The sequence below is a fragment of the Scyliorhinus torazame genome, chromosome 6, assembly GCF_047496885.1.
Source record: "Scyliorhinus torazame isolate Kashiwa2021f chromosome 6, sScyTor2.1, whole genome shotgun sequence".
NCBI classification, from domain to species: Eukaryota; Metazoa; Chordata; class Chondrichthyes; order Carcharhiniformes; family Scyliorhinidae; genus Scyliorhinus; species Scyliorhinus torazame.
The window spans coordinates 40273128-40285752 of record NC_092712.1 but is presented as its reverse complement, the minus strand read 5'-3'; the positions used below and the strand labels follow the sequence as shown (position 1 = coordinate 40285752).

General features: G+C 45.8%; 1 protein-coding gene across 1 annotated transcript in view; it reads right to left on the bottom strand.

Annotated features, from left to right (window-relative positions):
* Positions 1-12625, bottom strand: part of LOC140424759 (WD repeat-containing protein 48-like) — a 127271-nt gene that overhangs the window by 39968 nt on the left and 74678 nt on the right. Inside the window, exons 9-10 of the mRNA XM_072508139.1 lie at positions 8464-8538; positions 3693-3795 (exon numbers count right to left, since the gene is read on the bottom strand). Of these exons, the coding sequence (XP_072364240.1) occupies positions 3693-3795; positions 8464-8538 (178 nt within the window). The remainder of the gene's footprint in view (positions 1-3692; positions 3796-8463; positions 8539-12625) is intronic.

Genomic DNA, 12625 nt, shown 5'->3' with positions numbered 1-12625 from the left:
TTCCTTAGATTTCAGAGGAAGTATAGGCACTGTTTCGCTTTCTTGGTCATAGCGTCACCGTGGGTGGACCAGGACAGATTGTTGGAGATGTGCATAGATAGGAATTTGAAGCTGTCAACCATCTCCACCGTGGCACCATTGATGCAGACAATACTTTGCTTCCTGAAGTCAATGACCTGCTCTTTAGTTTTGTTGACATTGAGGGAGATTGTTGTCGTTACACCACACAGTTAGGTTCTATATCCCCCTCCTGTACTCTGACTCATCGTTGTTTGAGTTCCAACCCACAATGGTTGTGTCATCAGTAAATCTGTACAAGAAGTTGGTAGCAAATTTTGCCACACAGTTGTGTGTATAAGGAGTATATTAGAGGGCTAAGTACGCAGCCTGGCTCGGCCCCGGTATTGAGGACTATCGAGGAGGAAGTTTTGTTGTTTATTCTTATTGATGGTGGTCTCTGGGTCAGGAAGTCGAGGATCCAGTTGTAGAGGGAGGAACCAAGTCTGAGGTTTTGGAGTTTTGATAAGAGCTAGGAATCAAGAGGCAATTTAATTTTCGACGAACAAACCATCCTTGGTTTGAATTGGGAATTGATAGTCTTCTGCCTTGATGAAAATGCTGGATTGGGGGAGGGGCAGGAATGCTGATCAAATAGTTGGGGATAGGGGCAGGGTCGGTAGGAATGGAGGTGGGATATCAGGGCAGCTGGCCACTTTCGAGCCTATCTGTATAAATGCTTTTAAAAAATCAAAGAATCTGCACTTTCAATTTGGCCAAGACAGATGGAAAGTCGGAGCCTGGGACAGGATGGGAAAATTTAATTGGTGTGCAACAGATTTTCGTCAAAACTTCCTTTGTAGAAACCCTACAAAACACTTTCAACATTGCCAGCATTTCAAAAAAATCTTCCTTGGTGTGCGGCATCGCTGGCAAGGTCAGCATTAGTTGCCCACCTATAATTGCCCTCAAGAAGATGGTCATAATCCACCTTCTTCGACTAATGCAGTCCATCCAGCATCGGTACACTCAAAAGTGTTTAACAGTCACCCACAGAAACATACCAGAGAACTTGTGATTTCAATTATATTGTACAGTTGCTAAGGGGAGCCAGGCATGAGCAGAATTCAGCCCCCTACTGTCATTAAATATTTTACTCACGGCCCTTCTTTTATTTTTATTTTTTAAATTTAGAGTACCCAATTATTTTTTTCCAATTAAGGGGCAATTTAGTGTGACCAATCCATCTACCCTGCACATCTTTGGGTAGTGGGGGTGAGACCCACACAGACACGGGGAGAATGTGCGAACCCCACACGAACAGTGACCCGGGGCCGGGATCGAAACCGGGTCCACAGCGCCGTAGATAGCAGTGCTAACCACTGTGCCATAGTGCTGCCCAAGGGTCCTTCTTTTATTGTATGGCATTTGAACAGTCTTCTGATCACACATCACCCATTGCTGCATAGCTCTGAATCTCAATTTTGTCCATAAGACCACAGGAAATCATAGAACCATAGAATTTACAGTACAGGATCGGCAATGTGGCCCATCGAGTCTGCACCGGCCCTTGGAAAGAGCACCTTACCCAAGCCCACAACACCACCCTATCCCCGTAACCCCACCTAACCTTTTTGGACACTATGGGCAATTTAGCATGGCCAATCCACCTAACCTGGACGTCTTTGGACTGTGGGAGGAAACAGGAGCACCCGCAGGAAACCCTTAGGAACAGGAGGAGGCCATTCAGCCCTTCGAGTCAGCTCTGCCTTTTAATAAGATCACGGCTGATCTAACACTCACTACGTCCGCTTTTATGCCCAATCTCCATAACACTTAATCCACCTCCTGATTAAAAACCTATCGATCTCAGCCTTGACTGTTCAAGGACTCTGCCTGAGGGCAACACGGTAGCAGTGGTTAGCACTGTTGCTTCATACCTCAAGGGAATCAAACCTGGGACCCTGGAGTCACTGTCTGTGCGGAGTCTGAACATTCTCCCCGTGTCTGCGTGGGTTTCCTCCAGGTGCTCCGGTTTCCTCCCTCAAGTCCCGAAAGACGTGCTGTTAGGTAATTTGGACATTCTGAATTCTCCCGGTGTACCCGAGCAGGCGCTGTTGTGTGGCGACTAGGGGCTTTTCACAGTAACTTCATTGCAGTGTAATGTAAGCCTACTTGTGACACAGCTTCCTGGGGTAAAGAATTCCAAAGATTCACCACTCAATTCTTCCTTAAATCCATCTTAAACGAGCACCCCCTTATTCTGCAACTGTGCCTCACAGTGAGGTATCTGGTCAATGCATATAGAGTACCAATTCTGCTGAACACCACAGCTAGAGGCTTAAATGACCCCAAACCGCAGTATGATTGACACTGACCCAAGATTGAACCTTTCAGATTCTTAAATCCAGCTCATTGCTGTAATGCTTGGAGATTAGATACCATCTGTTTTCACAGAACACTCAAACTAAATTGTACAGAAATTCTCCAAACCCTTGGTTTCTCAACCACTTAATTGACATATGACCTCTTGAAATGCAATAAAACGTCAACTCGCCTCTGAGAACACCTGGACACAGTTCACATTAGATAAGTAATTATTTTACCCAAATGTGTTTCATTTTTCTGTTAATTTTAATAAAAAGCACTAGAAGGTTATGGACGGGTGATGTTAATACACAATTTTCAGCTAACATTATATCTATAAAAAACTAAAATCATTCCCCAACCATAATTTGCAGGGATTTAATTTTATTTTGATTAATCTGACGTCTTTTTATTTGCATTTTAATTCCCATACACTCCTCTCCCGTGGTGGGGATGGAAAGGATGACATTCAAAAAGAAACACTAAGGGGACTTTGTTAACAGAAAAATAACAAAGACTGTATCTCCAAGTCGAGAGCATAAATAGGCTGGCAGTCCAGTGAAGTGCAGCTTGGTTGGAGCTGCCTCCTTTGAAGGAGACATTAAATGGAGGTCCTGTCTGCCACTCTCATGTGGACATAAAGAATCCCATGGCACCATTCTGAAGATAAGTAGGAGAGCTCTCCCCAGTCTCTTGACCAATATTTATCCCACAATCAACATTGCTAAAATGGGCGACACTGCTGCCTCATAGCACCAGGGACCTGGGTTCAATTCTGGCCTTGGGTGACTGTGTGTGGAGTTTGCACTTCTTCCTGTGACTGCGTGAGTTTCCTCCAGGTGCTCCGGTTTCATCCCACAGTCCAAAGATGAGCAGGTTAGGTGGGGTTACGGGGATAGGGCGGGGGAGTGGACCTAGGTTGGGTGCTATTTCGGGGGGTCGGTACAGATTCAATAGGCTGAATGGCCTCCTTCTGCACTGTAGGGATTGTTTTGAAAACAGATGACCTAATCAGCACCACATTATTGTTGTGGGAGTGGGCTATGCATGAATTGGCGGTCAGGTTTCCTACAATAAGCGATTACATTTAATTGGCTTTGGGTTGTGAAAAGCTCGATATAAATGCAAGATTTTATCCTGATGTTGGAAAATCTGCAAATGAAACAAGGAAATACTCGTCAGGTTAAGCAGCATCTGTGGGAAAATCCCAATTGCTTTCGGAACGCAACCTCCTGCCGACTGGCAATCCCAGACTAATCGCGCTAATGAATATCAGAAGATAGATACCACACAATAAATACACACGTTCCTAGCTAAGTGTCACGTACCTTTAATTACTTGCTCTGGTTGTGTGCAAAGGGGGACCAAAGGGGCGCTGCAATCATTGTCATAATCACCAGATGCCCTGAAATTCTGAATACCCTTCATGGACTGCAAAACAAATTATGAAAACTTAGGTTAAGTCACAACCACACGGTACACATGTATTTTCCTCAAGTATGCACACATTTTAAAAATGTCAAATATATAGGCCTAGTTACATCAAAGCTGAGATTTCAGGGGATGAGGAAATGCAATGGCCTGAAGTGGCTTTCCACATATTTCTAGGTTTGATAGTTTTCTGAGTATACTAAGCTATATCTCTTAACCTTCTCTGCATTGCATTGGGTTAAGAGGAGATTTGAGGCAGATATTCAAAATTATGAACTGATCTGATAAGAGTAAGTCAAGAGGGACAGCTTCCAGTGAGAGGATAGTTGGCGACCAGAGGACACAGTTTTCAGGTAATTGACAACAGGAGGAAAGAAATTAGTGTGGATTGCACTCTTGACACGTTGGTAGAAGCAGATTCAACAGCAGCTTTCAAAAGAGAATTGGATAAATACTCAAAGGGGAAAACTTTGCAGGACAATGGGCAAGAATAAGGGAGAATGACCTCCTTGTGTTGCATTACTCCATGAACGGTGTGGTCTGCGTGGGGTTTATTTGTGCACCGCCCATTCTTTCCTGCTTGCTTACAGTGCCCTTTAATTGTTCCTTTTTCCAAGGAAGCAAAGCACAGAAGTAATAACAGCTTTATTTAAGACCCAAACTTCAATATTTTATCCACAAAACATGAAATTCATAAATTACATTGTATCTCGACTATTTGTGTTGAGAGCTAAATTGTTGGTTTAGCCAGGATATCCACATTGTTTTGCGGTACTTTCGCTTAATCCCAATGTGCAAGCGAAGGCCATCAACTGGATTTTGCTAACCAAATCCCTTGGCTGAAGAATCATAGTTGCTAGGGCAGGAAACAGAAAGAAGAAAGTGTCCAGGCCCCCTCGGATCTTGCAGAATTAATTCTAAAATGTTTATCTTGTTGAATAAACTTCTTTGGTGACAAACTGCCTTGGCTGCCTATTCTTTACTGTCTCACAAGGTTATGACGCTGCTGCAGCAATGCACCATATAAAACAAATTCATAAAGCTTCTATAAATCTTTGGCGGGAATGCTAATGCTACAATACCTATACCGCAAACTTAAATCATGTTCACTGGGAAAGAAAACAGTAATTGGGCTCCCATTCCTTCTATAGAGGCATTTAAACGGTTTGGAATTTTAGAAAACGGAACTTTCTAAAGAGGTGCTTCACCTTAGAATGCTGACAGTATAGAGCCATTTAAGATCACAGCTTCTGTGCATTTCTGATTGTAGGTTGCTCCTTTAGTTGTCCCACTCTTTTTAGGGCCAGAAGATGCCTGAGACAATTTTACAATTTGTATATGTGCATAAACAAACGTCACTATTGTTAAGAAAACAAAGGTAGTTTTAAGGGATTTATGTTTATATTGGTAAACATTAAAAATAAGGTATAGTTTTGAGTGGGTTTAATTTAGTGTTTCTGTGCATGGAAGGGTAAAACCTACAGTTCGATTAATGCTGGGCAAAGGTACTTGTATGTGTGGGGTTGGTTAGTTCCAACTGTGTTTCTGTTGTGCTCAGAGAGGGCTACAGCATGAAGAATAAATAGGCCAGCAGAGATATGCGGCTGTTGTTTAGCAACTGGGGTAGAGAAGCCTTTAAAGTTTTAGTTTTAGCTGAATTTGTGGACAGATGGAGACAGGACCTCAGGGAGTGAACATACCTCAATTCTGCCAGAACGGGAGCTGCAAAGAGACAAGCTTCCTACAGTACAAGTTACAGTCCAGATAACTGGGACAGAGAGAATTTTTAAGACGACTGAGGGAGTTAAGTGAACAGAGACCAAGGTATTGTTCAGAAGAATTTAAGGAAGAGCAAACAAATGATCTGAAGTGGGACAGCAGCCTTCAAAGATAAATAGTCTGGGAATCGAGTGTTAAAGCAATTGTGAGCAGTTTACATTGCTGTCAAAACAAAGAAATCTTAATGGGGTTGGTGTAAAATCCTGGGCTAGATGCTCTGTTAAGAGTGGAGCGGAAGCCATGTTTAAAAATGTAATTTGGGACTTCCGGTGGCGGTGGGTTGGAGGGCTTCCGCCCGAGAATTAATTTTTCGGAGCTTTGATGCCCTGTCCCAGTAGCAACTTTTTAATGAAACAAGGGTAGGAAGGCACAGAGAAGAGAGATGTCCAAATCTCAAAGAAAAATGGCCGTGAAAAAGGGGGCTAATGAAGGTCCGCCGGTGGGTGGAAAGGTCGGCTGAGGAACTGGAAGGAAGGCGCCGGATGAGGCCGCACTGCTCACGGCAGAAAGGATGACCGAGGCGATGGCCGTGAAACTTGAAAAACAGTTCACAAAACACATGGAAGCAATGAGGAAGGAGATGGGGGCGGTATTGAAAGTGCTGGTGGAGGAGGCGATTGCCCCAGTGAGGGCGGCGGTATAGAGTGCATAGGCTGAGGTGCGGGAGCAGGGTGAGACACCTGAAGGAAGTGGAAGAGGCACTAGCGCAGCACAGTGATCAACTCACCTCGATGGGGAAGGAGCTGCGGAGGGGATAGAGACCAACAAGGGCCTGCGAGCCAAAAATGGAAGACCTGGAAAACAGATCCAGGCGGCAGAATCTGAGGATCGTGGGTCTGCCCGAAGGGGTGGAAGGCCCGAGGCCGACGGAGTATATTGCCACGATGTTGGCAAAGCTATTGGCGGAGGGGGAAGATCCCTCTCAATATGAACTGGATCGGGCTCATAGGTTGTGGAGGCCTATACCAAAGACGAGTGAGCCGCCAAGAGTGGTGGCTGTTTGTTTCCGTAGGTACCACATGAAGGACAAGGTCCTGTGCTGGACAAAACAGAAGCGGGAGGTGCAGTGGGCTGAAGTTGGCATATGCATATACCAGGACTTTATGGTGGAGGCGGGCGGCCTTTGGTCGAGTGAAGATAGCACTGTATAACAGAAAGGTGTGGTGCGGCATAGTGTACCCAGCTAAGTTGAGGGTGACCTACAAATCCAAAGACTTTTATTTTGAGACGATGAAAGCGGCAGAAGTGTTTGCGAAGGCAGAAGGGCTGTGGCAGAATTGAGAAATGGGACGGAGGACTGGTCTTGTACTGAGGGTAGAGGGTTGGTAGGAGAGTAGTAGCTGTATGTAGCTTTATTTTTTTCACTACATGTGTTGTATGTACTAAATGAGTCGACGCTGTCTATTTGGACAATAAGAGTTCGGACTTTCCTTTGCAATGATGGTTCTTTGGGATTTGTGTGTTTATGCTGGGGTTGTGTGTTAAAGGCAATTTCTTTGTTTCCCTGGGACCGGGCCGGGGACTGGGGCCTCCACATTGGCTGGTTTAAGCCGGCCAGTGAACGGGAGTGAGGTGGGGGGAGGGGTTGCGGCCATCAGAGCCTGGTAGAACAGGTTTCGATGAGCCTAGCTGGGGTGAAAAGTGAGGGGAAGGGACCGATGCTGGGTGAGGTGTTTTCAAGAGGAAATGGAGGGGAGGAGTGTGGGAGGGGGTTTACAACTCGTGGCTGGCATTCATTGTACACTTTCGGGGATTGGATGGCCTTGAATATTAGTTTTTTTGGGGGGGGGGGGGTCGACTATATATGTTAATGGTGCCCATGGACGATTCCAGAGTCCTTTTCTGGGTTTAAAAAAAATTTGATGCTTATATTGTCATGCAGGCTGTTGTGTGGGGGTTGGTGGGAAAATGGGATCGTTGTTCTTAATAAAGGATTTGACATTGTATTTGTTTATTGTTTATTGGTGGGGGGTAAACTTTGAAGAAAATGTGAAAAAGGAGAATAAAAATATTTTTTAAAAATGTCATTTGGAAAACCTGGTCTATATTTCGGGATGTAAACTGCTACGGGAAAGTATAATTATGAGAAGATTTTAAAGTATGCTTTTGGAAGCAGAGTTTGGAAACTCTCACGTGACAATCACCTGGGGGGATTCTGAGGAGACATCCACAAACATTCACTTGGGGTTCACAGTGGAGAGTGTATTTGCCCACAGTTTGTGCTTAAAAGGGACTTTGTGTTAATGAGACCATTGTAGATTAAGATGTACTCTGAATCCGTATTAATCCTAAAACAGCAGACTGATGCCAGCCTATCTTTTCTACCAATGTGGCAATGTGTCCCCCACTGCTGTTTGTGAAAGTGTTTCAAAATCAACATCCAGAAAATAATCTAAAGAGGGATTTATTTTTGAAATTAACAGTTTGAAATCTGATTGCCGGTTTTAGTAAAACACAAATGAGCGCACAGATATCATTGCAAATTTATTAGGGGAGAAGTATTGGAACTGAGTGAGAAAGGACCGATCAAAGTTGCAGCTATGTGACTGTAATCAATTAAAGATGTATTTAAAAAGGAAAATTCCTCTGAGTGTGGGTGGGGCCTTTCACAGCATTGAAACAAGTAGAAAAGACCATTTTATCCATGCTGCTTCTTTAAATGATTCCTTCAAATTGCAGAGCAGAAGTGTGCGAAAGAAGGGATGGGCAAAAAAAAGTTCTAGTTTGTGGGGTGGGCAGATTAGGCAGGCATCAATATGGTAAGACTGTAAATTGTTCCTTGCAACATGCGCATTTGCAGATATGATGTCAATACACAAAGTAACGGATTGATTGGGCTGCAACATTAAATGTGAACAATGTAGTCTGCATCAGCACAAATATATTCACCCATTTATTCACTGACGATTTTGTGGTGGCGACCCAGATAGCTGGAGCTGGGTCCGCTGATCGATCAATCTCCATCTGCAAATCAAGTTTAAAAATGCAGAGAAATTAAAAGGGGCACAAGTTTAATACTTAATACTAACAGAACACTTAATCAAGAGTAAGGCAGAGTTAACACGCTGAGAACCTCTTGCAGAAATGGAGGCATCACTCAGTAGCTGCAAATTTTAAAGCTGAATTGAACCACACTGTTCCCCAATTTGAAGTAAATATCCTTTATGGTGTTGTATGGCTTGAGGATAAGACCATCAACAAAATACGCAAATACATGGGGCGGGATTCTCCTTTGGCCGACGGCAAAATCATGAAACCTGAATGGGCGGAGAATAGGTTCCGACGCTAAAATTATGGCGATCGTTGATTTGACATCAAGTCGAAATTCTCGACAGCGGTGTCAATGTGGTCCGGAACACACACAATTTAAACACCATTTGAATGTCATTAGCGGGCCTGACCCAGTATTCTCCAGGGCCTCCGTGATGCTATGACTCTGATTGGCTGAGTTCCCAATGGCACGTTTCATTTCTGCTTTTAAAAATCGTGAAACCGGCTTCGTGGTTGCGGAGGGAGAAAGAGGGGGTACGCAAAATTTCCAACATTGCCATAGTTTGCTAATACTTGTGCCACTGGCAGAGGGGCTTCTGTCAGGGCCGGGGGGAGTTGCGGGGAGGGGGGCTGTGGAGTCAGCGGGGGGGGGGGGGGGGCACGGAACTCCATTGCTGCAGCTGGCAGCCATGCAGCTGCACACGCCACTAACAGCCCACTGTGAACTTAGAGCCACGGGTCGTATGGGTGTCACCCCCAGACGACCCCCGAGGTGCCCTCTGGCCCCAGCCAACCCTGAACGGACGCGCTCCAGCACAACCAGTGCAATCTTGTTGGCTGGGATGGTGTGTGTGGGGATTATAATATGTATAAGCGGCTGCAGCTTGTCAGCCACCCGAGTGTTAATCACAGATCCATCAAATCCCGCACCGTTTTTCATTAGAATCGATTGGGTTCCAAGTGGTGCCGGTGCTAGCCCCGCCACAGTTCATGGATCAATCCAGGTTTGGCACCAGTTTTGCTGTCGTTAAAGTCCACAAATTCTGCGCCGGTGTCAACATGTAGTCTCGGAAATGGAGAATCCTGCCCATGGATTTTGAAAAAAGGTCATTCTTGGAGTCGATTTCGGCGGCGTGAGAGCAGCTGGTTAGTCAGTTTCAGCGGGAGCATTGCGGAAGGAGGGTGCTGGGAGGGGCAGGCCAGTCGATTTCGGCGGCGTGAGAGCAGCTGGTGAGTGGTGAGTCAGTTTCAGCAGGAGCTGAGACTTTTTCTCTTTTCTTTAAATTAGTTTTTTAGGCGGGATCAGGAAGTCGACCCGCGGACGTCTGGGAAGACCCTCACCAATAAATTCTGGTGGAGAGGAAACCCGAGACACTACACGTGTAGTGTCTCCCACCCGCCCTCCTCCTCTAACCTAATAATAAAACCCATTGGTCTGAGGTAAGTACCATATTTTTATTATATTATTATTATTTTTTATAAAAATTTAATTTAGTTGTTAGCCAGATCTTGGTAGAAAGTTAGAGGAATGGCAGGGAAGGGAGTACAATGTTCCTCCTGCAGGATGTTTGAGGTGAGGGATGCAGTTAGTGTCCCTGCTGATTTTACCTGCAGGAAGTGCTGCCATTTCCAGCTCCTCCAAGACCGAGTTAGGGAACTGGAGCTGGAGTTGGAAGAACTTCGGATCATTCGGGAGGCAGAAGGGGTCATAGATAGCAGCTTCAGGGAATTAGTTACACCAAAGATTGGAGATAGGTGGGTAACTGTAAGAGGGACTGGGAAAAAACAGTCAGTGCAGGGATCCCCTGCGGTCGTTCCCCTGAGAAACAAGTATACCGCTTTGGATACTTGTGGGGGGGACGACTTACCAGGGGTAAGCCATGGGGTACGGGCCTCTGGCACGGAGTCTGTCCCTGTTGCTCAGAAGGGAAGGGGGGAGAGGAGCAGAGCATTAGTAATTGGGGACTCTATAGTCAGGGGCACAGATAGGAGATTTTGTGGGAGCGTGAGAGACTCACGTTTGGTATGTTGCCTCCCAGGTGCAAGGGTACGTGATGTCTCGGATCGTGTTTTCCGGGTCCTTAGGGGGGAGGGGGAGCAGCCCCAATTCGTGGTCCACATTGGCACCAACGACATAGGTAGGAAAGGGGACAAGGATGTCAGGCAGGCTTTCAGGGAGCTAGGATGGAAGCTCAGAACTAGAACAAACAGAGTTGTTATCTCTGGGTTGTTGCCCGTGCCACGTGATAGTGAGATGAGGAATAGGGAGAGAGAGCATTTAAACACGTGGCTACAGGGATGGTGCAGGCGGGAGGGTTTCAGATTTTTGGATAACTGGGGCTCTTTCTGGGGAAGGTGGGACCTCTACAGACAGGATGGTCTACATCTGAACCTGAGGGGCACAAATATCCTGGGGGGGAGATTTGTTAGTGCTCTTTGGGGGGGTTTAAACTAATGCAGCAGGGGCATGGGAACCTGGATTGTAGTTTTAGGGTAAGGGAGAATGAGAGTATAGAGGTCAGGAGCACAGATTTGACGTCGCAGGAGGGGGCCAGCGTTCAGGTAGGTGGTTTGAAGTGTGTCTACTTCAATGCCAGGAGTATACGAAACAAGGTAGGGGAACTGGCAGCGTGGGTTGGTACCTGGGACTTCGATGTTGTGGCCATTTCGGAGACATGGATAGAGCAGGGACAGGAATGGATGTTGCAGGTTCCGGGGTTTAGGTGTTTTAGTAAGCTCAGAGAAGGAGGTAAAAGAGGGGGAGGTGTGGCGCTGCTAGTCAAGAGCAGTATTACGGTGGCGGAGAGGATGCTAGATGGGGACTCTTCTTCCGAGGTAGTATTGGCTGAAGTTAGAAACAGGAAAGGAGAGGTCACCCTGTTGGGAGTTTTTTATAGGCCTCCTAATAGTTCTAGGGGTGTAGAGGAAAGGATGGCGAAGATGATTCTGGATATGAGCGAAAGTAACAGGGTAGTTATTATGGGAGACTTTAACTTTCCAAATATTGACTGGAAAAGATATAGTTCGAGTACAATAGATGGGTCGTTTTTTGTACAGTGTGTGCAGGAGGGTTTCCTGAAACAATATGTTGACAGGCCAACAAGAGGCGAGGCCACGTTGGATTTGGTTTTGGGTAATGAACCAGGCCAGGTGTTGGATTTGGAGGTAGGAGAGCACTTTGGGGACAGTGACCACAATTCGGTGACGTTTACGTTAATGATGGAAAGGGATAAGTATACACCGCAGGGCAAGAGTTATAGCTGGGGGAAGGGCAATTATGATGCCATTAGACGTGACTTGGGGGGGATAAGGTGGAGAAGTAGGCTGCAAGTGTTGGGCACACTGGATAAGTGGGGCTTGTTCAAGGATCAGCTACTGCGTGTTCTTGATAAGTATGTACCGGTCAGACAGGGAGGAAGGCGTCGAGCGAGGGAACCGTGGTTTACCAGGGAAGTGGAATCTCTTGTTAAGAGGAAGAAGGAGGCCTATGTGAAGATGAAGTGTGAAGTTTCGGTTGGGGCGATGGATAGTTACAAGGTAGCGAGGAAGGATCTAAAGAGAGAGCTAAGACGAGCAAGGAGGGGACATGAGAAGTATTTGGCAGGAAGGATCAAGGAAAACCCAAAAGCTTTCTATAGGTATGTCAGGAATAAGCGAATGACTAGGGAAAGAGTAGGACCAGTCAAGGACAGGGATGGGAAATTGTGTGTGGAGTCTGAAGAGATAGGCGAGATACTAAATGAATATTTTTCGTCAGTATTCACTCAGGAAAAAGATAATGTTGTGGAGGAGAATGCTGAGCCCCAGGCTAATAGAATAGATGGCATTGAGGTACGTAGGGAAGAGGTGTTGGCAATTCTGGACAGGCTGAAAATAGATAAGTCCCTGGGACCTGATGGGATTTATCCTAGGATTCTATGGGAGGCCAGGGAAGAGATTGCTGGACCTTTGGCTTTGATTTTTATGTCATCATTGGCTACAGGAATAGTGCCAGAGGACTGGAGGACAGCAAATGTGGTCCCTTTGTTCAAAAAGGGGAGCAGAGACAACCCCGGCAACT